Raw genomic sequence first — 27,891 nt, 5'->3', positions numbered from 1 at the left:
TGATACGAGTTGAGCACTATTCTGCTTCCAGGAGCGAACACAGCTTTATCACTGGCCTCGTGAGTGTTGTGGATTTTGTCTTTATCCTTGCACTGCGAACTAGACCATCTTTACCCGGATATACTTCCTCCACTCGTCCCATCTGCCAGGAACATCTAGGCGCGTCCTTATCAGCAATCAAGACGACGTCTCCCACTTGTAGACTGCGATTTGGTTGGGCCCACTTCTGCCGTTGCTGCAAGGTAGGAAGGTACTCACGTACCCATCTCCGCCAGAAGGTATCTGCTAGTAACTGCATCTGCCGCCATCTTTTCTTAGAGTATACATCCTTCTCTGAGAAGCGCCCTGGGGGTGGACTTGTAGTCATCTTGGCCTGTAGTAGATGATTAGGTGTAATGACATCCAGGTCACTGGGGTCATTTGAAGCTCTGGTTAGGGGCCGACTGTTTATAACTGCCTCTATCTCACACATTAAGGTGTGAAGCTGTTCATCACTCTGGGCAGTTTTCAAGTACTGCTCATGTAGTATGGCATGAAGGATTTTTCTGATAGTTCTTATTTGTCGTTCCCATACTCCTCCAAAATGTGATGCAGCAGGTGGATTGAAATTCCACTGAATTCCACGATTACAGCAAAAGTTCATGATCTGCTCCTGACTCCATTCCTGTAGAGCCTGCTTCAATGCACTACAGGCACCCACCAAATTTGTGCCATTGTCTGAATACATTGTCTTGACAGAACCTCTTCGACTAACAAATCGTCTTATGGCATCTATGGCAGAACTGGTGTCCAAGCTACTTGCCACTTCTATGTGTATCGCTCGGCTGGTCATACAGGTGAACACAACACCATAACGTTTCTGCATGCTTCGACCACGCCTCGTCTCGAAAGGTCCGAAATAGTCCATGCCTGTATATGTGAAGGGTGGTTCACATGCTGCAACCCTAGGCCTTGGAAGATCTGCCATCTTTTGTGTGTTTGTTTTGGCTTGGTACCTTCTGCATGTAACACATTTTCTGATGATTGTCTTTGTCAGCACACCTGCTCCAATTATCCAATACTTCTGAAGAAGTTCTGCTAGCACATGGTTTTGACCTTGGTGTGCTACACTTTGATGAACATGTCTTACTATCAAGGTAGACACATGGTGCTTTTTGGGCAAGATCACCTGATGTTTTGCATTTCCATCAATCTCGGCATTCCTTAGTCGTCCGCCAACCCTCAGTACATTGTCATGCATTTCTGGATCTAGCTTTATGATGCTGCTGCTCTTGCGTATGGCCTTTCCTGGCTGATTTCCTTTCTGATTCATGGCTTCTACTTCTTCTTGGAAGGACTCAGACTGCACCCACCGAACGATAGCCAATTCTGCACCATTCACTTCTGCTACTGTAAGGGTGTCAGAACACACTTTATCCGAGGACAACTTGGCCCTTTCTTTCAGTTTTCCTTTGAGCCTTAGCCACCAAGCAACAGCCCTTCGTAACCTTGTCCAATCTGAGAAATATGTGATCAACTTGTGTACTGTTGAAACTTCTCCTCCAGGCCTTGTTAAACCCACCATGCAGGTTTTCTTGATCTCAAGCTGCTCATCCTTTCCATCACGAGACATGTCAGGTGTCTTAGGCCATTCTTCTTCAGACTTCAGAAGAAACTCTGGGCCACTTTTCCATTCTTCATTCAACAGTAATTCTTGTACTTTCAACCCCCTTGAGCCTGCGTCTGCTGGATTGAGACTTGATTTGACATAATGCCACTGATCCGGACTAGAGCCATCTTGAATCACTGCTAGCCTATTAGCTACGAATGTCTGGAATCTTGCTGTTGAGTTGTGAATGTAGCGCAATACAGTCTGGCTGTCGGTCCAAAAGTAGGTCCTCTTGACTGGTATCTCTAACTCCCTTTTGATCACCTGATCTATCTTCACCGCCACGCTTGCAGCAGTCAATTCCATTCTCGGGATAGATACTTGCTTAAGGGGTGCTACTCTTGATTTACTCAGCAGGAATGAACACCTGGTCTCTCCTTCACTATTTTCCATTCTGAGGTAGGAGACCGTCCCATATCCAACCTCGCTGGCATCTGCAAAATGATGGAGGGAGATAGATTCTGCTTGCTCATATGAGGCTGGCCTCAGACATCTTTCTATCTTGTACTCTGACAACATCGGAAGTTCCTCTAACCAGCCTTGCCACAATTTCATCTGTTTGGCTGGTATCTCATCATCCCATCCTATCTTGAGTCTACATAGGTCTTGTAGTAGTTGTTTTGCTGTTAAGATCACAGGAGACACAAAACCCAATGGGTCATACACTGAGCTGATGATTGATAGCATGCCCCTTTTTGTTGGCGGCCGATCCTTGATCTTGATGCTGTAGCCGAATGAGTCTGTTTCAGCATTCCAAAGTATCCCAAGAGCTCTTTCCTGTGGAAGCTTGTCCTTTTCAAAGTTTAGCTGTTGAACGCTGCTGGCTCTCTCGTCCTTTGGTATTGCGTGCAAAACTGCCCTATGGTTACTGTTCCATTTGGTGAGGTGGAAACCTCCTCTTCCACATGTGGCTTGTAGCCCTTTTGAGAGCTCTACAGCCTTCTCAACAGTAGAGGATGAGTATAGACAATCGTCTACATAGAAGTCGTGTTGTATGATATGTGCAACTTCGTCGTGTTCACACTGTTCTGCTGTCTGTTTCAAAGCATAGTTGGCACACGCTGGTGAGGAGGTGGCCCCAAATACATGGACATTCATGCGATACTCCTTGATTGGTCGTTCGATATTGCCATCAGGCCACCACAAAAACCTGTGGAGATCCTTGTCTTCTTTCCGTAGTCTTACTTGAGAAAACATCGCCTCAATATCTGCCATGACTGCAATGTGGTCTTGACGGAATCTGGTCAGAACACCCAACAGGCTATTTGTCAGGTCCGGCCCCTGTAGAAGATTTTGGTTTAGGGACTGCCCCCTGTAGGCAGCTGCACAGTCATATACAACTCGTAGTTTCCTTTTCTGAGGATGGTAGACACCATGGTGTGGGATGTACCAGACTTCACCATTCTTTTTCTGAAGTTCCTTGTCTGGCACCATTTCAGCATAGTTCTTATCTATTACCTTGTGCATGAAGTCCTTGTATTCTCTGTGAAATTGTGGCTGACGCATGAACTTCCTCTGTAGATGTGCTAAACGCTGTTCAGCCTGAGGTTTATTGTTAGGCATCTTCATACTTTGGCTTTTTAGAGGCAGACCAATCTCATAATGCCCATCTACATGCTGAATAGATCCTTCAACTGAGTCTATAAACTGCCTATCCTGTCTTGACTTCTCAGGTTTATCATTTATCACCCTTTCACTGAAGTCTTGGTTGAACATATCTACCAGCTGCTGATTAATATCTGCTTGGACCGAAACATGATGAGCGGAGATCCTTTGTGACTCGTCAGACTTAGATAAACCACACACTGCCCAACCTAACAAGGTTCTAAATGCAAAAGGACCATCATGTTCACTGTGGATAACTTCAAGCGGTTCTGACGCTTTTGGAATGTTATTTCCAATTAGTATGCCCACATCCTCATCAATTTCTGGCAACTGAATATGGTGGAGGTATGGAAACTGCGTCAACTTGGCTTGTGTTGGAACTTCCTCTTTCCCGACTGGAATAGACTGCTGGACAAATGCTTCTCTGATTTGAAGGTTGTTCTCCTGCTTTAAGTCTAGAACCTCTATATCGTTGATTACTTCACAGTTTACGGCCTTACTCTGTGTCAAGGTTTGCAATTGTATGTTTTTCCTTTTTCCAGATAGCTGGAGCCTGTCCTTCATGTCTTGGCTAACAAAAACTGCATTGCTTCCATTGTCCAGAAATGCATATGTCTGTATTTGCTTTCCACTTTCCCTTGAGCGCACCACTACGGGAATCGCAACAGGGAGGCTGCCGGATCCACTGCTGAAACTTGACAATGTGCGTTTTACACCATTCTCTGATTTGTCTGTAGCGGGGGTTCCACTGTTAGTAGAAGTAGCATCAGTGTCTTCATGTACTGTGTCCTTATGTACTGGAACTTCTTTCTGAGACTTTGGAACACCATCTTGGTTTGGAATTGAGGTTCCCTTTTGAAATTGTCTGTGCAGTACTGATGGATGCGTCCTTTGGCACAATGTACACTTCAGCCTACTCTTGCACTCCTTTGCAAAATGTGATGCTTTCTTGAGACAGGAGAAACATAAGCCCTGTGATCTGCAAAACTCGATGCGTTCTTCATGTGGTTTGGCTCCCAAATTTCTACAAGTCTCCAAATCGTGCGTTGATACCCTGCAATAAAGACAGTATTTGTCAGAACTTGACCTTTGACTAGAAATGCTTGTAGCAAAGCCTTGTCTTTCATTCCTTTTTCCGGGCTGGCTAACATTGGAATGCGTAGTGTCACTTCTTCTTTGTGGCCCTTTAATGTCTCCGTACACAGGGTTAGATATCACACGAGCTGCCTTGGCCACAAACGTCACCACATCTTCAAACTGGATACACTTTCCCTTTTCTTCCTGAATGTAATCAGCAGTATGGCGCCATTTTTCCCTTAGGCGATATGGCAACTTGGAGATAGCTATCTTGACATTGTTAGAATGATCTATCTCATTGCACTGTTTCAAATCCTTGGCAGTGTTCAGGAGCTCGGTCAAGCAATGCGAAAAGTTATTGAGCTTCTCTGCATCATCGGTCTTTATTTCTGGCCACTCCTCCATACGCTTGATTATGGCATTTGTAATCCTGTATTTGTTGCCATAATTCTTCTGAAGAACTTCCTTGGCCTGCTTGTAGGCTATCTCAGGATCTGCATTGTACATGCAACTTCGGACCATGGTGTTAGCTTCACCCCTCGTGAATTGTTCTAAATAACATAACTTGTCTCTAGGATTCGAAGTCTTCTCCTCAACACTATGTTGAAATGCTCTCATAAAGGAATTGTATTGCAACGGGTCTCCATTGAATGGTAACAAAGTTCTCTGAGGCAATGATGCTCTTTGGTGGCATTCCACTAGAACCTTGGTGAGGTCATTTTGTCTTTGAATTACATTAGTTTGTTGCATTAAATATGCTGAAAGGTCAAACACTGGCTGATTCTCACCTTGTACATTATCAGCACGTTGAGTTGTTCTCTCATGAGCTACAGATGAAGGAGGAATGTATCCTGGCTGTCTTTGTGAAGTTTCACTTGCAAGCTGTCTTTGAACTTGACCTTGACCTTGGTATTGTGAAGCTTCCACCTGTTGAATAGCTTCCAATCTTGCACTTGCTGCAGCTACTTCTGCTTCTAATTCTAACTGCTCCTTCCTTCTCTGCAGTAATTGTATCTCACTTTCTAGTTCATGTTTCTTTCTGAGAACTTCTGCCTTTACTTTGAGTTCTGCATGGCTTGCTGCTGCTTCGACTTTAGCCCGAGATGCAGCACTCCAGTTGCTTGCCCCACTGACAACCGAGTGTGACTCATAACTCTTCATCTTGGGTGCAAATCTTGGTGCACCAACATTTGAAATACTATCACTTGGTTCAATTAGTGGTACATTCCCAACATCATCTTTAGTACCTCTGGCTTCTTCCAGATCCAATCCAAATTCAAATAGTCCCTGGTCATCATCCAGATTACCACTAAATAGTGGATCATACGTCGCACTATTCATGACTGACTTAATTCAACTGAACTTCTGAAGTGAAGCAATAACTATATGGCTAGTATTCTTCATAAACTAAAGCCACAGTTTTCAACTAATGTAATGCCATATGGCCCTGTGGGAATACTTGTAGTTGGGTCTAAATAATATCTGACATAGACAGTGACTAGTCTTCATCCTAGACTACTGTAGTGTAGATCTATTACTGTGTAGGTTATGTCGTCTGCTACTGTGTAAATTCATTTTACACCTTTCTATCACTGTCACTCATCACTTCAGTGTAACTGCTTAACTTCGTTAGACTAGGCTACTCGTTCCAAACACTCCACACGCAGCTCTTCTTTGCTCTATTCATCGCTCTTTCAAGTCTCTGCTCATTTAATGTGCACACATACTTAATGACATACCTATGCCATCCCTTGCAATGATCTCGATGCGATTATCGTCACACATGTTCCACATACCGACATTCGTGTAGCACAAATTGACTCAGTCTGAAAATGTCCAATTGTTTCCATTATAGTTATAATATCATAATCACATGAAGACTTCCGATGAACATATTCAAGCGATGATTAACAGAGGTCATAGTATAGAGTTCACTTTCTGCCTGTTATGGAGCTTATAAGCTTATGAAGGAGGTTGAAAACTGGTAGGCCTTCCGACATTCTTCCAACAACTACAAATTCGTTTCCCTAGCTACCACGTTCTTCTAACCTGCCGCAGAGGGCCTAAATTCAATTTCTGCCAATAACATGTTTAATTCACATAATTATGACACAGACAGCTCTGCAACCTTTTTGTCGATGTAGGCTACATCCGCCTTGCTTGTCATGGTTTCTGATTTATACTCCTCCCGTCATCCATCCATCTCACACCGCTCTATACCAGCTAGGCTCCAACCCAATCTGAGTTCTCTCTCACTCTCCTCAGCTCAACGGGGAGCCAAAGCAAGAGAGAGAGAGAACTCGATCAGACCGAGCTGCACGTACCACTTCATTTACTAGAGCTCGGCTGGTTCGGGCAGCGTTTTCATTCTGCGTAACTTTCTCATCATCTTCGACAGAACGGCGTTTAAACGTGAAACCATCGACACGACCGACTAACCTCAGGGATAGCCCATAGCCAATTAATCTGCATAAAACTTCATCATTATGTGAGACAATTTTAATGAAGACAAGAGAAAATAGGAAAAAATTGATATTAAAATCTGAAGAATATAGGATAGGGCCTCTTGAAAAAAAAAAAATGTTCTCAAAATGCTCTCGAAATGAATATTGGAATAAACAACCATCTATAGTATGTGGTATTTATGCACTACTTCTTCATAAAAGTCTTATTCATAATCAGCAGTGAATTGTGAAATCTCGTACCCTGTCTTGATTTAAACTGATCGTGAAATTCACATGCCTTCGTGGTCGACGTCGTCATTTCCCTTCATTAACGTCATACCGACAACCTCATCGACATCACGGTCATCATCTCTCAGTCGATGTTAGCGAGGAAGAAATGAAACATCGTCTAAAGCTTTCTATTAGTGACTGAACTCATCATTAGCCTATGGTTTCAAGTTGAGGAGTAAAGTATTCGTCTGAAAACTTTTTTCTTTTAACAGAAGCTGTGAAATTAATTAATTATCGTGAGGATCGAGGGCTCTTTATTCTTAAGCGAGTGAAAGCCGTGCACAGGTAGAGCAGCGCGGATAAGGTCATCATCAAATACTTGAATCTTAACTGAACTGGTATTGGAATAATTTTAATAGGGTTAGTATTAACAAGGAGATACTATGTGGACTGATATCAATCATATCTCTCTGATTATTATTGGGGATTAGCCAGCTAAGGTACAAGTGTGTTTTAGGATCTCCCAAAGTTCTGCAATTTAAATCACATCATTTCACCGCATTTCTACACGGGAGATTAAGTGAACAATTTATTATGGCGGATCAGACAGGAGCAGAGAATATGAGTTTTCTTGAGAGCTTGGTTTTAGAACCCCCATCTCTGAGCATGGATAAACTAGAGGAGATCTCTCCCGTCCTAACGGAGCTTACATCGAAACCAAAGACGACCAACATCAAGTCTACTCGACGAGGTAGAAAGAGGAATGCCGACAAGATCACGAAGAGTGGACCAACTACGACTTCATCACCGGGAGAAAACAATGTTGTAACCATAGTAACAGCGGGCAGTACGACCGATGTCAAGCCTAAACGAGGTCGTGGTCGCCCAGCTGGAAGTACAAATCGAACCAGCAACAAACTCACAGCTCAAGCTGCTGCCGCTGTAGCTGCATCTGCTGCTGCCACCGCCACCGCTGACGGCATCGATGATCCGAACGACCCGGTGAACGCAGCACGGGAGCGATCCCGCGTCAAGACCCTTCGAGATGCGTTCCTTGAGCTGCAGCGATCTCTACCATCCGTACCCCCTGATACCAAACTCTCCAAGCTGGATGTTCTTGTGTTAGCAACCACGTATATCTCTCACCTGATGAGGACCCTTGATAAGGATCAACCTCCTCCCCTAACCTCTCCGGGAGAAGATGTAACGGCATGCCTTGATAAGCATCATCGGTTGAAGGCCCAAGGATATCTTCATCCGGTCAAGGTGAGAATTGTAACTCTTTTTGAATTTCAACGATAAAATTCCAATTTCCGATTATTATTACCATCGTATACTAACATGCACCCCGCGGACATTCTTCCCAAATTAATCGCCAATGTAAAAGTATTTACTTAAATCATGGACCCTAAATATGCTTAATGTGCCCATCATAATTATATGAAATTACACCTTAAATTATATATAAGTTCTAAAAACTTAAGGCAACAAAAAACCAACAGTACGAAGATATGAAGTGGTTAACATATTAATTAAGTTCAAGGATGGATTGAATCCACGTTGCATGATTTGTTGTTGCTATGACGGGCAATGACATCCATGAAAATAAATTTTGCTTACAAAGTATGGATGAAATATAAATGCATCAGTCGATAATGTAATTTCTGATAAATACTTTTTTAAAAAACTATATAGAACAGAGAGACTGTGTTAGTTTAAGTTCTTTAACACGGCCCTTTGTCTGATCATCTTATCATGTACATCTTCGTGGTCCTTAAAGGATGTGTTAGCTATAAACGAATGAAACCTTAGCTGACTACCAGATGTCAAAATGACTGCTTATTATTTAACTTTCAAAAGATGGTTATATTATTCTATTTTCCAGAATACTCTACAAACACAACATGTGAAAGCAATAGTGTATCAATAGGCACAGCCGCACAGTCATAATATAATCATTATTGGCCAAGATTTGTAATATTCCATGAATTACAGCAATTGAAATACATTGCGTAAGGAGCAGGCTAGTAGTAGTAATATAGAATATATATTTAATTAAGATCATAATTTATTACATATTCCATACTTGCAAACAAATTGATGATACAAATAGAATAGAATCGTCATTATCATTATTTTGTAATCATTGTTAAGTGAGGAATATTCATATTTTAAATAGAAATCGAGGCTGAGGTCTATAAATCAACAAAGTTGTAGTTTTAATGTAATAATGCAATTTGCTGTAATTTTTCATATACTATCTAGCAATGCTTTTTATATTTCCGGGTATATCGAATCATTGTAAACAAAAATAATTGTCATTCAACACACTTTTTCAAGATGAAGCCATTCCTATCCTTATATAAGGCAAATCAAATTATTGTAATTTTTTACATTTTTTAGAAAAATACTCAAGAGGAATGTATAGCAAATGAGTATTCTTTTTATTGCTCAAAGTGCCTACAATCTTGTTCAGTTTGGCCAGCATTTTATCTCATTAGTGTTAACGCAAATATGAAAGAGAATGGTGAATACTGGTAAGGGGAAAGTGACGAACATTCTTTTTAAGTTTCATAACTCCGCAAGCCTGTAAATATTTCATGTTAGTCTTCCTTTTCTTGACGTCTATAACCTAAACGTAGCTAATTACCAAATTAAATTGAATCATCATCAATAACGTACACGGCAAATTTGCCGCGCGTGGCTTGATGGTGACTCTGGGTAGTTTAGTGGCCGAGCCTACTGGCATCATCACCTCATTGGTCTCTCCACTGGCTCTAGGGCGAAACCTTTCATTGACGCGTGGGTTGCCCTCAAACCAAAACACTAGCTATGCATTTAAAGCTAGCCAAGCCCGAATATGTCACATTTTATTTGACAATCATGTACAATTATATTATCATTTTCTCTTTTTGTTCATGCTCGCAGAAGAACATAGGCCTAGGAATAATGAAAAGAACGCATTTGATAGTTAACTTTAATTTCTGCTTTATTGAAGACAAAAAACAAGCTACGTCTATACGTCCATATAATACCTAATATATGTGATTGATTCATAATTAAATTATATCAGATTTCGACCAAAAGAGACCTCACTTAGATAGATATGGTACGCAGCATCTAAAATAAAATAGTGGTTTGGTATTTATAAAAGGGAATATAGTTTCGAATTGAAATGTTGTGTTTACAAATGACTTGTGAAATATTTCAGGATTATTGTATATATACCGATAATACTTAAGTTGTGTTTGTTTTTGTTTAGGTTTTACAAGGCGGTCATTAATCAATAAAATAAGGTTCTATATCATATAAATAACGCATTTAATTAGTGTGACAAATTTCAAATACAGTCTATCACCTTTAAGTTCAAGTCTCTCTCTCTCTCTCTCTCTCTCTCTCTCTTCCTCTCTCCCTCTCTCCCTCTCTCCCTCTCCCCCCCCCCCCCCCTCTCTCTCTCTCTCTCTCTCTCTCCATTCATTACATGCGAGTATTATTATAAACATTGCTTGAGGGAGGAGCCAAGTAATTATTGCATATTGCGACGTTTATGGAACCAATGATCTTGGGTCAAATATCTCCCTAAAATGACATCAATATGTTTTAATTGGAGGGTTACTTGGGGTCATGGGTTTACGACAAATTTTGCAATGTCAATCACATCTGAACCGTTTTTAGAACTCAAATGAGTTCTGACTTAAATAATTTAAACATAAAATGTACAGACACAGACGTGTACATTTCACATGTATGATATACTGGAAGAGTGTAAGATAACAATTAAAAGCAAAAATAGAATTGCAGAAACAAAAGAAAAATTTAAAGATAAAAAGGAAGACAACCACAAATATAATATAAAAAATCACAGAAGTTACAGAGAAATAAACATAGACATAAATACATACATATTCTTATATGATAGAGATAATAATTAAATGGTTAGATACCATTTATCACTATGTCAATTGCTTACGGATTTCTCCTATGTGGTTCCGCCAATAAAAATGAGATACAAACATTTACAATTTCCAGATTCATGGGATGATAAAAGGTACAATCCAATTATTTCATTTTTGTACTTACAAAGCATGGGTTTACATCTGTCAGATGGCACTCATACGGTAGGAAAATGATCGTGTTAAAAATCAGCTCTTCAAAATCATCGTTCCTTTTTTTACAGTGTAAGGACAATAAGAATTATTTCAAGAGTTTTAATCATAGTCCAATTCTAGGGGCTTGTTGGCAATATGTTTGACCCGAGGGATGCCCCTACCCATGGCGCCCCCAATGTTTATTTACGATTATTATCACGCTGATAGGATTAAGGGCTTCATAAATCAAATAGTTTTATGACCTCATTTCCGACCGTTTATTCTCAATAGTAACACTCTTTTTAACCCCTTTCATACTTTTCATCCCATGTCCTATTTAGCTCTGTCCCTCCATCTTCCATCTTGTAGATTGAATTGAATTTATTTATTCACTACCATTGAAAACATTGAAACAAAAGATAAATGTACAATGACAATGTCAATATAACATAAATGCATGACATGAGTTACAAAAAATACATGTTTTACAGCGATATACATGAACATTATGACAAATATAAAGTAAACTTTGCTTCAAGAGTAAAACAATAAATGACTATTTACAATGAGTTTGTGATCGATGGTAAAATAGAGTAAAAAATAGCAAATGTGCTATTCGAGTCTGACTCTCGTTATCTAAAGCCTAAAATAAAGTTAATTAAAAATACGTGATGGGTTTCCAAATCTCATAAATAAGATGTGTGTATAATATTAAAATGAGACTGGTTACTGGTTATGCTTAGTGATTCGCGGATGACTCTGCATGGTGTAGACTAATAAGTTGTTGATTTTCTTTTCTATTGATTCTTTAGCCTTGTTCTATAAAATTGAAATTAAAATGTAACGAATTGCTTTGATATTACACTGGATTAAACTTGGCATTGTTTGAAGCTCTGCATGGTGTAGACTAATAAGTTGTTGATTTTCTTTTCTATTGATTCTTTAGCCTTGTTCTATAAAATTGAAATTAAAATGTAACGAATTGCTTTGATATTACACTGGATTAAACTTGGCATTGTTTGGAGCTCTAGGCGATGTCTAAAACAAAACTATACCACCCTACTCGAGCGAAATGATCCCCCGCAGTCAAGCAAACCAGTCCTCGTCTACCCCGACACTCTGGGCCCCCTTGGTAATGACTCTACCGCTGGACTTCTCCACCTCCCACTGGTAGCATGGCATGATAGTGATTTATTTCTTTTGTTGTTTTCTCAACTTGTGATTGACCTAGTTCTTGAGATGAGTCATCCTCTGGATGTACCATGGACCTACTATCCATGGATGTACCTCCTCTACTCATAGGACTAGGGAGGAAGACCAGAGAGCTAGGGGAGGAGCAAATAGTTCGAGACTCAGTTTTGAAAGAAAATTATCCTGTAGATCAGTTAATGGTGAAATCATCAGTTATGAAATAAACCTTCCTTTCATTCTGTTGAGCAATAGTTTGATATTTAGTTGCTGATTTTTGATTGATCGTCTATTTTCTGTTGTATTCTATGGACAAGGGTACTGGACCATGTTCGGGATGTGAGGAGGTAGTCAAAGGAAATATTATTTACTTGAGGAGGAGGGGGGATCTAACTGTTGTTCTCTTCGAATTGGTGCATTTGATCTTCAGGATAATGTATCAAAATATAATCTGAACATTTCTTCACAAAATTGCACTCCATTGATTCCCAATCCAATCAGCATTATTTTGTTTAAACTTTTGGCTGTATATATTATGCAAATCACGTATAGGCCTAGTTTTTAAGACTTTGGCTAACTACATGTATGTAATTCCTAATTTATCGTTCTTTATGTTCTTTATTCAATTACTTCAAAATCCGCTGTTTCATCTCAGAAGTCATAATTTATATAGCTCATCTTCTCAGCTTTCTTCCCCGTTATCATCCACTCCTTTCATCTTTCTTTACCGATACAAATTCTCTCTTCCTTCTTTCCACCTCACTCACATCCTTAGTATACGTGCTATCTGCCTCCCTCACGACCAATGAATCATTCTCTATCTGTCTCACACACCACAGACGAACGGGACAAGTATGTCAAAATACAAAACCGAAACATCGATTAATAATAGACTCAATTTATTTGAATTGCTTGAACATGACTGAACTTTTCAGAGACGAGGAAAATACAAAGTATCTATCATTACAAACTTTGTTACCAAGCATTATACGGCCATACGATTTGAATTTGAACAGAAACTTCATGTCTACACGTACGTTGCTAAATATAACTTTTATGTTCAATGTTATAGACTTGTTTTAAAAATCTTATTTGACTTATTGTATACATTGTATGCCGGATTGATTTTGTTTGGGGAGGGGTGCACTAGAATATTAGTTGTATTGTTAAGAATAAGATAAGGCAAAGGGATTCATTCAGAATGATATTTTGTCGACTACTATTTTGCCTATGCCTGCCATGTTTTCATTGTCCCTATATTATGGAATCACAAAGCAATTAAAGCTTGCCTCAAACCGTAGATGACAAATTTATATTTTCAATTTTCAATTTTCGATATTATTTCCCCCGTTCATTCCTTTGGGTGTATATGGAGATTTGAATGCATTCGATTGTATAAGGCTATTTTATTAATATCAAATTATATTAAAGTGACTTGGTAACATTGCCTCAAATTCTGAAACAAAATCCTGGATTTAGCTCATGCTGCGATCATAATTATAAACCTTTAGGTCAGTCAGGAATCCCATGAATTTTTTACAAGCCGATCGCCTGTCTGTTTATTAAGATATTTATGATTGGAAATGGAAATTTCGTTTTGCTAACGGTTTTTATATTTATAACACTACAGTCTAATGGGGGAAATAAGTATGGTAAAACCGGTCACTCAAAGATTTTCACTTTTTTGAGGCACCTCATGATCATTTTGAAACGCAATTTTTGTAGGGCTTCGATATTTGTTTACACCATGTCATAGAAACTGATAGCACGTAGCGCCATGCATCTCAGATTTAACATTGTTAAACGATGCCTTTCATAATGAAGAACTACATTGCAATCGGGGACTGTCAATACAAAATCCTTTTTTTTGGGGGGGGGGGGGTAAACTATTGTGGTATATCTGTAGCTTCAGAGCAGACTAACCTTGGAGGTGGACATTGACACCAAGTGACCGATGATATACGTTGCCTTTTAATGAGCTTGTAAATCCGGTCATGTGTGAAATGTGACCAGCTTGTATTGGGTGGCCGTATGTTTAGCTGCTAAGATGAGATAGATTTTACGACTTTCTGTCAAATTAACGGCTTGCGAAAACGTGTTCGAGGATTTACGAGAAGAATATTAGAGAGAGAGAAAGAGAGAGAGAGAGAGAAAGGGGGTGGGGAATCAAGAGAGAATATAGAGACAGACAAAAGGTGAATCTCCAAAAGACTAATGTTGTCGCATCAAGCCCAAAGTAGGGTATCTATATTAGAATATTCAAATATTTGTTATTCTCTTCTTGCTATCGCTGTCTTTAGATTTCTTTACCATTTTTTGTTTCGTTTTGTTTGGTTTTGTTTGTCACAACACTTCTCGGAATTCTCTCCAGTTCCCCTTTCATTTATTTATTTATTTATTTATTTATTTTTTTTAAACGTCAATTCGCCCCATACATGATCTGATACACAGAAAATAATATTAACGACTTAAATTAGGATAGGATAGACATGTACGTGAAGATGAGGTTCGGTTTTGAAGTAAAAAAATAATACCAAAATCAGGAGTATCTGATGGATCTCGGACCTTAAACAAGTTATCCAATAAAGTCTACAACTAAGTAACTATCCTACTACTACTACTACTATCTAAGCCAGCTTCCCGCGCCCCATGGTGCCACAGCGCGCGCTTTATGTTCAACCCTGTCGTCTGCAATTAGTGGCCACACCACTGTGTGTGTGGCGAGGCTTCATGCAGAGCAGATGAAGAGGTTTTACGTAAATAGAACGCGGGCCCAGAAAACTAAAAATAATATTAAAACAGTCAGCCTTTTCCCCCTTCTTCTTATTACTTTTTTTCTGTAAGCTGGTTGATTGACCTGCGGGGCATTCAACTCAAAATCATATTTATGGCCGTGAATTTCTCTTATTTCAACCAGCAGCTAGACAAAAAAAAGAAACAAAATTGCTGAAAATACCGTTGCAAAGTTGTAGATGGTGCGAAATTGAATAATGATCATTACTAAGACTGAGTATTATTATTGTAGTGAACAAAAATATAAATATTTTATTTCAAAAGGATAATTGTGTCTTACGCCTGAACATAAGGAATCTTTTTACCGAGACAAAACGCACCCGACATTATAGCAACAACGAATATTTTTTTTCGTATGAAATCGTTTGTTCTAAGGGGATAATTTCATTCACCCAAAGAGAGAATGATTAACCCCCATCCCACTTTAACCCTCCCCCTCATCCTAGAGAATTGATTAACGATACTCTCAATACATTGAATAGTCTCAAGCTGTGACGAACTTACACTAAATTAAACAACAACAACAACAACACCCAGTAAGAATCCCTGCACCCTCTCTCTCTCTCTCTGTCTCTCTCTCTCTCTATCTTAAGAAGAAAAAAGATGGAGAAGAAGAAGGAGGAGGAGAAGAAGAAGAAAGGGAAATATAAGAAAAAAAGGAGCAAGGGGATAAGGATGGGGAGGAGAAGAAGGGGAAGAAGGAGAAGAAGAAGATGAAGAAGAAGAAGAAGAAGAGAAGAAGAAGAAAAAGAAGAAGAAGAAGAATAGAAGAAGAGAAGAAGAAGAAGAAGAAGAAGAAGAAGAAGAAGAGAAGAAGAAGAAAAAGAAGAAGAAGAAGAATAGAAGAAGAAAAGAAGAAGAAGAAGAAGAATAAGAAGAAGAAGAAGAAGAGAAGAAGAAGAAGAAGAAGAAGAAGAAGAAGAAGAAGAGAAGAAGAAGAAGAAAAAGAAGAAGGAGAAAAAGAAAGAAAAAGAAGAAATAGGTGGAAAAAAGAGACAGGAAAAAGACGTTATTTTACTCGGAAGTTAGTTTGTACCCAAAACTAAGGTTCACAAAAACAAAAGCGAAAAAAATAATTAAAAAAAAGCAACTTCCCTTCATTGCTTGTGTTGTAAGAAAGATTTTTCCCTATGTAGTTTATAATATTTATTTATTTATTTGTTTCTTTATTTATTCATGATTTCTTTCAACAAAGTAATTTCATTCAGTTCCACTGTAGGCCAGTGGACCTGCTTTTCAAGAAAGCCCTGCCTCATACAATAACAATGTTTTAAAAAATAACACGATCTTTAACAATAATATTGTACATACATGTGAAATATCAAATAAACATATATATCTTTAAAATATAACACTATTTCAATCAGTACAATATTTAATATTAATTATTCCCCCAAAAATACTGAATTATAACAATAACAAAATCACACCTAAAAAAATAAAATAATAATCATCATTATTATGAAAAAACTGGATAACAAAACTGCCCGCTACTGCAAATATGCACAATCCAACCACATTTACTAAAACTGATAGAGTTTTTGTTTTAAAACACCACGAAGGATGATAAAAGTCACAAGTGTGTGAGTCAAAGAACTAATAATTTAAAATATAAGCCTACCGACAGTTAGAGGGGAAAAACAGATATAGGCAATATCTCACGAGACAAAATGGAACAGTTACAAAAAAAAGTATGACACTTGTAGGCATCAAAATACTTTCCAAATAAACAAAAGTAGGAGAGGGGAAGTCGGGTTTGAAACCTCTTTAAATTTTACGATAGCATTATGACGAAATGTCAAGCAACTAGTGACTGGTTGTTCATCAAGCAGAGCAACACGGAACGTGCTTCTCCTGGGTTTATTGACCGGGCCAGCTCGGCGCCATAACAGACAGATGGACACCCCCGCTTCAGTTCATTTCAACACCTCTATACGAGTGTGAAACGACTGGCCGTCTGCTCAGAGCCAGAAGGGCGTTAAATCTCTCAGTATATATGGAGTAATTCCCTTCTGGCTCCAAACAGACGTTGTGATGGTTTACCAGGAGACTCATAAATCCTGAGATGTGACATTCAAGAAGGAAAAGAGGAAGAGAAAATACAACTGGTACAATTAAAAGGGTCATAAATATAAGAAGGTGTAAATTCAAGTTCATGCTTCTGTTTCTCCTCCGAGTGGGTCCTGAATAAAGCCAGATAATTGAGAGAGATAAACATTCATAAGCGGTCCATTATAATGTGAAATCCATCGTGACCTTTGAGAATGTTTGCTTGTATCTTACATGTAATTGATTTGATTTATTCTTGTCTTATTGGTCGATTATATAACATTCAAAACAGTCAATATAACAAATATTGAAATGGACATAGCGTAATCGGGGAAAGCTGATAATTAGCATAATTTCCAATAGACTTTTCATTTATTAATCGAGAATATTTGTGACATTGATTATCCTATAGAACTCTGTGGTCCCGTTTATTAAAAATATTAAATAGCAAAAGACATAGTGAATTCTTGATTTTTTAGCATCAGATCTTCTTCCTCAATTATGTTTGGATAAAATTTAACATGCTTTATCTGTATCTTCGGTGTTGTCTAAGTCTCTCCGATGGGTACAGAAATGATTAGACTAACAAATAACAAGTTATTACCCATAAAGTTGGAATATCTGTCTACCTATTTTCATGAAGTGACTGCGAGAATAAACTTCTTCTTATAGTTATATATAAAGTTTAAATCTTCTCAGAACTTTGTTGATTAATCTATACAATTCTGAGAATATATGAAGTTTATCTATCGAGATGTAAGAATATCTGTTCTAACTTGGTGGGCAACTGTGTAGTTTCAGAGTAATTTTCAATGAAAATTTAAAAAAAATTGCGACATGGGCTGATGTTTTTTTCAGCAATACTAAATATTGATCAGAACGGATAAAGAGAAAAAGAGGAAGTTGGCGAGATGAATTAGAAACTAAATATTATGTTTATATTTGTAAGATGAAAAAGCTATTAAAAGAAAAAAGAAAACGTGAAATAAATGGGGTTCTTTGTATAGTAAGTTATTTGACAATTTATTGAAAGATTTCTTACTCCATGTGACTGCCCTAGTGAACAGTTTACAGATCTAGATATACTTCCTTCAAAAGAACCCGCTTGTTCATGCCTATAATAAGACGTTTAGAGAAAGGCTCGTGGAAACATGATGATGATGATGATGATGATAATGATATGAAATTTAATTAAATGTAACACGTACTGACTCTTAGTTTTCATTGTGCGTGGGGTGTGGGTGTACAAGCGCGTGCGTGTGTGTGTGTGTGTTTTTGTGTGCGTGTGTATATACACCACAAAATGAGTTGAGAAATAAGTTATAAAAAAGCGGGAAAAAGGAGTACTCAATATTGGAACAGTTTGTGAGCAAAGCCGGGAAAAAGAAAAGAAACCTCTTTATCATATGCATCTTGCCCATGGCACATAACAGGCATAGTTCTGAAAGAGAGTTTCAAACTACAATATATTTTTTATTTACAAAAAAAATCAGCATCAGTCTCAGAATTGAACTTAGAATATGGCAGCAAAGGTGAAGCAATAAGATGGAGAATGGTATAACATTTCAAAGGGTCTAACCGATCGACGGCGTCAATTCTCAAATAGCGTCATTTAACCTGTCAGTCTGAACTAATGACGCTATATTAATCCGGTCTTGATTTACACAGTGGATGCACCAACGGTGAAGCACATGAGTAGTAGGTCGTTAAACATCGTGATACCGGGAGGATGGAAGCGAGTTTAGCGGTGCGAGGCACGCCTCAATCTGATAAAGAAGCGGGATTGTTGATGTTCCGTTCCCCTCGATATATTCCGATATTTGGATGAAATTGTCAGGCTGATTCGAACAAAGTATCCAAGGACTCTACTTCACGATGAAATATTGCTTCTGATCATGACTTATTTGTAGATCTTAGTCCGTCGGGACCTTTAAAAGTAAAGAAGGTCGTAAAAGCAATTTCATTAGATATATGAAGACCGCATGAGACCCTTCGGAAACGCATTATCATATTAACTATTCGCAATCATCATAATTATTATCATTAATTACTCGTTATTATCCTTCTATTCCACCAGTGTATTGTATTTATTGATTCAACCATAAAATAACATCAAATGAAAACAATAAAAGTATATCAATTTAAAACAGTAAATAAAATTATGGTTAGGAACATCGAAAAGCATAATGCTTGTAACATGGTATCCCGAAAGAAGAAAAAACGTGAAAAACAGTTAAAGATTGAAAATAAACAAACAAAACTACATACATTATCACACATAAACACACCCTCACAAATACACTCACACACACATGCCTGGGACTTCAATTTTAAAATATAAAATAGGGGAGGGGGGTCACATATACATTATTTATCATATACATGCATATGCATTGCATACCATTCCGTTCCTTTCCTCGCTCTCTCTCTCTCTCTCTCTCTCTCTCTCGCTCTATCTTTCTTTCTTAGCCCTTTCCCACTCTCCTCTTATATCCCAATTAATATAATTGAATAGCTATAAATATATATATATATATATATATATATATATGTAGATATGAATGTGGGCTGTAATCATAGTTTGTTTTGGTGCCTCATTATATTAACATTTCCGTGGAATAGAGACTTTTGGCTGCCATGTGACTTTTAATGAATACTATATATTTCAATTTCTATGTAAATTCAACAACAATGGTACGACGGCACAATGCGCAGCGAACAAAAAAGAAGAATAAGAGTATGCCTTGTGAGACCAGTGTATCCCGACAAAATTGAGAAATGCTATCCGGGGTTGCCATTTTGTCCCTTCGGAGAACTTTAATTTTTAAAGAGCACCATGCAGTAATCATATACAACGACCTCTTTATGATTAGAAAGACGTTTCACTTTGTTTTGGTGAAAATGATTTGCGTTGCTACACGATTAGTTGTGCAGCTAGACAAAACATTACAATCTACAGGGGAGTAATATAACCATAGTTTACAATGTGCTGGAAGTCAAATGAGTTATCAAAACTACTTTGCAACTTTGTCATCACTTTTCTTGAGCCTAGAGCAGTATCAGAATCATTATAAATAAATCGTCACCTATCTAAATGTAACAGATGTGCGTTATTTTGTTTGAACCACAGTATCTTTAATGAAGTATAGTTCCATTGCGGCTTCAAGAAATATTTGTGAAAATGTTTACTTCCAGATCCAAAATGATTTGAAATTTCATAGAATTTGAAAAAATTCTCATTATTTCCTCACTTAAGATTATTTGTTGTTTACTGTACCATACATGATAATTTTTAAACCAACCCCAATATTCTGGAGAAGGGGAGATAGAGAGGAACAGTGTTATAATTATAACTGGTAAATGTAGAGTTTCTTTCCCATCGTTAATGAGCTTGAGTTATCATCAAATGCCTATTTGGTCAATCAGATTTTGCTATACTTTCATCTGAGACTGAATTCCATGTACAGGACTCGATGTTCCATTACAATGGTAGCACAGTGATTGTAGTAGATTAAAAAGCAGCCCTATATTCCAGCTCTGCATGTATTATCATCTTTTGAAATAAGCTGTTGATAGTAGTTATCCCGGATAGTTATTTGGATTTCAAGCACTCGGCTCGGCGCATTCCCTCCACTTTCAAATGTGTAATTTGAAAATGTTTATTGCTGCACTGGTATACTATTTTTGTTTAATACCCTAATAAATGTTTCATCACATAACAGTTGTTTTTTAATTGCAAGATGTCTTGGGAGTAGTCAACATTTTCATTGCTCTAGTGCGGGTCCGTGGTTAAAATCAAAAGGGGGAAGAAAAAAAACAGTGAAGGAATAAAAACATTTTTATTCTATTTGCTTTCACCAATGTTAGTGAAAACATAAATGTATGTGCTAACATTTATTTCATTGGTGTTAAATTTAAAGGGTTTTAAAAACACACATACTTTTTAATTGAATGATATAAACCATTTATATGCATAACCAACATGATTGTGCTTAAATTTTTACAAAAACTTAAAACAACGACTTTTAGAAAAATGGTATGTTGTTTTGTATATACAGATGCGTGAAAATGGGAGGGAATCAATATGATGTGAAATTATTTTCCTCTCTGTTTTATTTAGCTTAAAAGTTATTATTTTTAAGAACTGAGGCGTATGTCTCCTAAAAAACGACCTGATGAGCATCGTAGTGGTTTTCAACGTCAAAACGTTTTCAGTGAATTGATCATAAGGTGTATTTAATCTCATGTTTTGAATATTTCTCTTGATCTTTTTTGCTACCTAGAAATGGCCAATGCGATCCCGTCTCTACGCCGGAGCTTCAGCGGACCGTCTCTTAGATAGTTCGTCATAGCCATGAGCTTCTAGCCAAGTTCTTCCTATCTCCATTACACACCAAAGAAAAGACAGATAAGACTTCCTGATCTGGTTTCCCAAAGAGCGCCTTCCAAATATTCTCTTTATAGTTTGCATAATGTTATGATTATTAGAAATAAATCATGAGGTAGGCTCATGCATTTCTGTAAACTCTCAGTAAGCCTACCGATGAAAATTATTTCACTTGTTTTTCTAAGGCCTATACAAAGATATCAAGTGAGATTATTTCTTATTGTTTGTTTTCTCCTTTGATTTATATGTATAGAATAGTGGGCCTCAAAACTGATAAATATAATTATTGAATGTTGATTTTGAAAATTGAAAGTTTTAGTTGACAATACGCAAGTAGCCAAGTACAAATAAATGTTTAATCGAATTAAAAAATAGTAAATGTTCAAACTCGGCGTAATAATAATACTTTTCCTATTCCTATTAATGATTTAGTTTTCCTTCTACATTAGGATCATTATAATGTTTAGCACCAATTTACTTATTTACCATTCTTTTACTCATTTATTGGATATTCCGTTTAGTTGGACGGAACAAAATTAGGCATTGGTATATTTTTTTGTCGAACCTAGAGTTTTGTTGCAGAGTTCCTTGTAAATCTTCGGACAACGTTGGATTGTTTGGCATAAAATTGTCCAGGTTTTTGTTTTTGCTTTTATTATTAATATCATTATTATTGTTCTTCCTATTACTATAATTTTATTATTGTTATTATTGTAATTATTATGATCATTTTGAAGCGCAATGTTTTTAGGGCTTCAATATTACACTATGTAGGGCCATGCATCTCAGATTTAACATTGTTAAACGATGCCTTTAAAATGCTGACGACCATATAAGTTTATTGGCCAGCAATTGGATATCCGCCACCAAGTATGATCATTTTCGTGTCATTTTAACTTATGTTGTCTTATTTTTTCCTCATTATCTAATTTAGGTAGTGCTTTATGACTGACATCAGTCTTATTAAATTTGCAAACTAAACTAAAGTTACGATTGGTACTTGATAATATTCATGAATATTTATACACATGTTTCAGACCAAATGTTTTCATTAACAATGTACATGTAATACATGTACATTATATATACTATATAGAACTGGATTGTATTTAAATGAGGGCGGTAAACTGAAATAGTATTTGTTGAAATTGAAATCATACGGAAAGAGTGATTGTAAGCTGTTTGTTGTATAATAAAATGAAATAACAAATATTTGATTTTTGTTGTTGAGTGAAATAAAGATGAGTGCTGAAATATTGTAATGTTTATCCAGTCATTGATAATTTACTTCATATGTTCATTTTCACTTCTTTAAAATCAACTTTAATTTTTTTTCTTGGATTGACATTCCTTATTTTGTCATTTTTTCTTAGCTACTTTGTTCTTTCTTAAATGTTCTAACAACAAGGTTTTTTTTTTTCTTTTTTTTTTTCTCTTTCTTTAAAAAAAAAAATCTCCGCATCTCTCTCCTATTTCGCTGTTTCTCCCATTCTTTCTCATCCTGAAATGGTACCTCTCTCTCTCTCTCTCTCTCTCTCTCTCTCTCTCTCTCTCATATTTTCACAAGCTGCTGTCGCAGATGTTAATTAAACGATATACCTTGGAGGCAAAATTAATGGTCTTGTTCGTTTGGCGTCAGATACAGGGCTCCCTCTTGTGTTTCAAAATTGCCTGAGGGATAAGAATCTAGGTTTGGTCACCATGTCTACATCAGCTGGATAAGTCACGTGATTTGCTTTAGAACAAATGTCTAGTTTAATTAGGTTGCATGTCAGGTGACATCTTACATGTTTTTGAACTGCAGTTCTGAATATCCCCTCCGTTTCCAGTCTCTCTCAGCCACACACAATTCCCAGGGGCGTCCCAATTGGCGGACACCGTATAAGAAGCCGGGGGAGGGGAAGGAGGAGGGGGAGGGGGAGGGGGAGGGGGAAGGGGAGGGTTGTGCATGCTGTGAGCATCGTGGTTTGTCCAAATCTAGACGGAAAAGGGTTATGACTACAACCATTTATAATTTTTGAGGAATTACATTAATCGATATCCTAATGATAAGTCATGCTCATCATATCTAATTATATACTTAATAGGTAAAAACTTTTATTTTAAGTTTTCCTATCAGTTTGTCAGTGGGTGTACACAATTATTGTTATCCGAGATAACTAGAATCTTATAATATTAATGGTTTCTCTATACAAAAAAAAAGCTGTGAATTAACGCACCGATTCCATTCCAGTCACTGTATTTATAGAATTTTTCAAGTATGCTATAGAAAAGATTCGTCTCCCCCCTCCCCCTCCCCCCTCTCTCTCTCTCTATCTCTCTCTATCTCTCTCTCTCTCTCTCTCTTATTATTTATTCTCTCTCCGGTTTGTCCTTAAATGATTCGCTCTTGGTTGTGCAGTTTTTGCCATAAACTGAAACGAATCATATTAATTTTTTTTTTTCAAAAGCCGGCGTTGCAGAATGGTTTTAGACACCGGGTGACGGATCAAAGTAAGATCGTGCTCTTCACACTGATAAAAGCCAGGCCCCTGTTTCATAAAACTTGTCATCAGTGACAAATGCCAGTTTCTGTTATAAGCTACTGAAATCCTTGCTTCTGATTGGTTATCAGCAGATTTGTCATTGGTTTTAGTCATTTGTTATTGAAAAAAGGCTTTGTGAAACGGGTCCCAGGAGTGCTCACAAGCCTCTGATCTGAGTATTATTTTCTAGCTATCGTCAGTCGATGCCATCTCCATGTTTTTAGAGATAAAGGTTCGGGATCGTTTGATCAACATGACGCCAAATATTCGTGGTTACTGCAGGGTTACTGGATTCATGGTAGGGAAATGTACTTTACAAGTTAGTTTTGAAACTATATCTGAGTGCCTCGGGTAATACACAATAGGTGTGGCGCACTCCAGAGGACCTCACACAAGGTAGGGATCGAAGGTCATCATTTTAGTTATTCAGACTCCTTTGCAATCGAATCGTCTTTTGAAGCAACGTCTTCTTTTTCGATGCTTTTGATGGTTAAAATCATCTTATTCTAATATGGATGTTATCTTATTTTTTAACATCAAATGGACGTATATTTCTAGACTAGTAACTATGTATTACAGCAGTGAGTCTAGTGCATCTTTTTCTGAATAACATCCAAATCATTATTAGATGATATTGAGAAATACAGGTAAAAATATACGCATTCGATGAAATCTCCTCGCAATAGTACAATTAAACAAATTTAAAAAAAAAGGGGGGGGGGTCGAAGGTGTGGTTTCGATAGTAAATATCTCCTCTCCGCTAAAGATTTATATTGTTAAAGGAATTGAAAAACTTGTTTCATTGATTTTGTTTTCCCTGTTAATTTCATTTTACCAGCACTCATGTTCTCTAGTATGGCCTATCCTTCTTTCTTTCTCCTTCTCGCAATCTCCTCTCCTCCGTCATCGGTCATTCCTCTATTATTCTTAAGTTAATCTGGAGCCTGACTCTTCGGGTTCCTCTATAATGTTTCCCATTCGTCTTCTCATCTTCACCGTTCCCCTTCTCCTCGTCGTACTCTGTCCTTCATTTCGTACATCATGATGAAAACGTTCTACTTTCATTTATCTCGCAATGACTGTATGATAACCTCCTCGGGGCTGGCTAGAACAGAAACCCACCCCAGCCTAGCTGCCAGCGGCAGTGCCCCTGCGACTAGGTAGCTATCAGGTATCAAGATGAGGTCTTGTCAAAGGGTGTTGAATGGATCATATCAGGGCTTGCTATCCCTAATCATTGGGTTTGTCATACAATCAAAACCAGCCTAGGGCTAGGGCGCTATTGTTCAGAGCTACGTTATGATCATTGAACACTGGTAAGTTGAGAGAGAGAGAGAGAGAGAGAGAGAGAGAGAGAGACATACACACAGACAGTGAGAGAAAGAAATGTAGAGACAGAGAGACACATGAGAGAGAGAGAGAGAGAGAGAGAGAGAGAGAGAGAGAGAAGCACTATATACTGAAGGCATATTCTTGTTCTATTTCTAGATTTAAACTTGAAGAAAGAAGAAGAAATTGAAGAAGAAAAAGAAGTAGAAGAAGTTTTACAAACACTTTCTGCAGATTTCATAAAGATTGATACATTCTAACCTAGTTAATTTGTATATTACATCAAAAGTTGTGCTCTACTTGATAAATAAGATATTTCATACCATCAAATATTTCATGAAACTAGGACACAAGAGAAACATAGAAACCTGTAATAATTCATCAAAAATAATATAGTCATTTTATTAATTTCCAATGCTTCCATACATGATATTTTTGTAACAATAAACTTTTGTAACAATAAATATTTGTAATTACATAATTTGAGTTTGAAAAACAACAACCACAACCCTGCCACAAATATAATGTTTAACCACATCAAATATACACAGACGTGTAAATAGTACATTGAGTTGGGTGTATCACATGCACTACAACCAAATACAAGTACACTGTTTACCTTTACCTTAAAGGTAAAGACCAGTATTGAAAACGCCTCAATTTCAAAAAATGAAATGGAAGCTCTTATTACCAATCATGTGAAAGAATATGTTTTGAATAATACATGACGATACAAATGTTGACGGGAAACCGCCTACTAATTGATATATCTGGTAAATTAGTGTATCTCTCGCCTGTTGAGAAATAAAAATGCACGTGTCGCGCACGTTTGTGTAGTCTCATATACATCTTTCTGTGTACAGTGCTTCTAACTTTATGAAGACTTGGTCAAATTTCTTATCATTTTGATGATTCCAGAACCTTGCAGTACATCTATGCTAGATGATCAACCTTTTCTGATCGATTTCACGTTTCTTTCACAATGCAATCGCATGACCATAACTGGTCTTTAGCTTTAAACAAAGATTATCATGGTTGATACAAACAGGTAACCTGCAAATGACATAAACAAAGAACATGGTTTTACCCCACAAATGAAATGGATCTTGAATTTAAAAATGATAATAATAATTTGAGATAAATAGTAGTAGTAGACTTTACTGGATAACTTGTTTAGCACAGGGCTTATCTGCCACTAGGTCCAATGTGGTGGATAATGAGCTATTTTTTCTTCTCAAAAAGTCTATTGTTTCCCGAAGGAGTATGATTTATTTTACTAGAGTGAGTTATAAAGTTGGGGATAAGTGCATGCATTATTCGTCATTCACACATTGCATTCGTCCTTTGAATATTATGAATATACAAGAGATTGTACAATAATTGGCAATTCTATACAAAAATATGGTCAATTCTATAGTATAACCATCACCCAACACCCTATATACATTAAATATTTCATTATTGTTTTATAGTATGATAATACATAGCATAAACGTTTCTTAACTTGCCATACTCAGTATCTCTCATTCATATCATAAACCCATAGTATGTGCAGTATTTTCTTTGATACAAACCCCTCAAAAAAGTTTGAAACTCAAGTTTGATCCATCAGTTTACAGAGACCAATGGAAAACAACATATTTAGAGTTCATTTTCAAATAACCCAATGGAAACAATTTTGGTATTACAAGCAATTTCCACAGACCCTTGCCTGTGTGGAACTAGGTTTGGAAAACAGATTCACAATACATGTATTTCTTCCTTTGCAACTACATAGGTCTCATCAAGAGAGGGCAGTAGAATGAAAGTGTGATAGTGACAATGAGAGTTGGGTTACTAAAAGTTCACATAGGTATGTAGTTCAACAGTAATTAGATGGTCAATGCTTCATTCACACAACACAGTTAAAGAAAAGGTTGAGTTCTGGGAAGAGGTGAAAAATAATTTGAGAGCGTTATCATTGTATTATGCAAGTGTGGAAGAACATCAGATAAAAAATGTTCTCTGAAAAGCATGGCTCTTCAAATGCCTTAATATTCTAAATATGGCATGTAACTTCATAAAAATCGGGACAGATTTTTACGCCACATGTTTGTATAGTCCCATATACATATTTCTGTGTACAGTGCTCGTAACTTTACCAAGACTGGGCCAAATTTATTATCATTTTGATGATCCCAGAACCTTGCAGTACACACCAATACTTATATGCTAGATGATCAACCTTTTCTGATCGTTTCCACATTTCTTTCACAATGCAATCGCATGACTAGAACTCAACTTTATCTTTAATCACTTACAAATTGAAGTACTACAATTCTCCCAAAATACCTTATAATCTAAAATTAATTATATCAATAATCTTGAGAATAAGAAAACAATCAAAGAAGTGAATTACTTCACAAATAAATATGTTGTATCAAACTGAGTGCATTCACCATAAGAAAGTTATCATTTGTAATATGTCATATATAAAAATAGTATTGCGCATCAGAACTTCTCTTATTAAGACAAAATACAAACAGAG

General features: G+C 37.2%; 2 protein-coding genes across 2 annotated transcripts; one reads left to right on the top strand and one right to left on the bottom strand.

Annotated features, from left to right (window-relative positions):
• Positions 1-16: 16 nt before the first annotated feature.
• Positions 17-5,671, bottom strand: LOC100890015. Its single transcript, XM_003724534.2, has one exon. It carries the CDS (start codon positions 5,669-5,671, stop codon positions 17-19), a length of 5,655 nt encoding a protein of 1,884 aa, XP_003724582.2.
• Positions 5,672-6,801: 1,130 nt separating this feature from the next.
• Positions 6,802-22,189, top strand: LOC575443 (transcription factor 24). Its single transcript, XM_775845.5, has 2 exons — positions 6,802-8,271; positions 21,407-22,189. Exons 1-2 carry the CDS (start codon positions 7,600-7,602, stop codon positions 21,473-21,475), a joined length of 741 nt encoding a protein of 246 aa, XP_780938.3. The 5' UTR covers positions 6,802-7,599; the 3' UTR covers positions 21,476-22,189.
• The last annotated feature ends 5,702 nt before the right edge of the window (positions 22,190-27,891 follow it).

The sequence above is a fragment of the Strongylocentrotus purpuratus genome, unplaced genomic scaffold (assembly GCF_000002235.5).
Source record: "Strongylocentrotus purpuratus isolate Spur 01 unplaced genomic scaffold, Spur_5.0 spur5_scaffold_13, whole genome shotgun sequence".
Lineage (NCBI taxonomy): Eukaryota > Metazoa > Echinodermata > Echinoidea > Camarodonta > Strongylocentrotidae > Strongylocentrotus > Strongylocentrotus purpuratus.
This window is presented reverse-complemented; position numbering and strand designations above follow the sequence as displayed.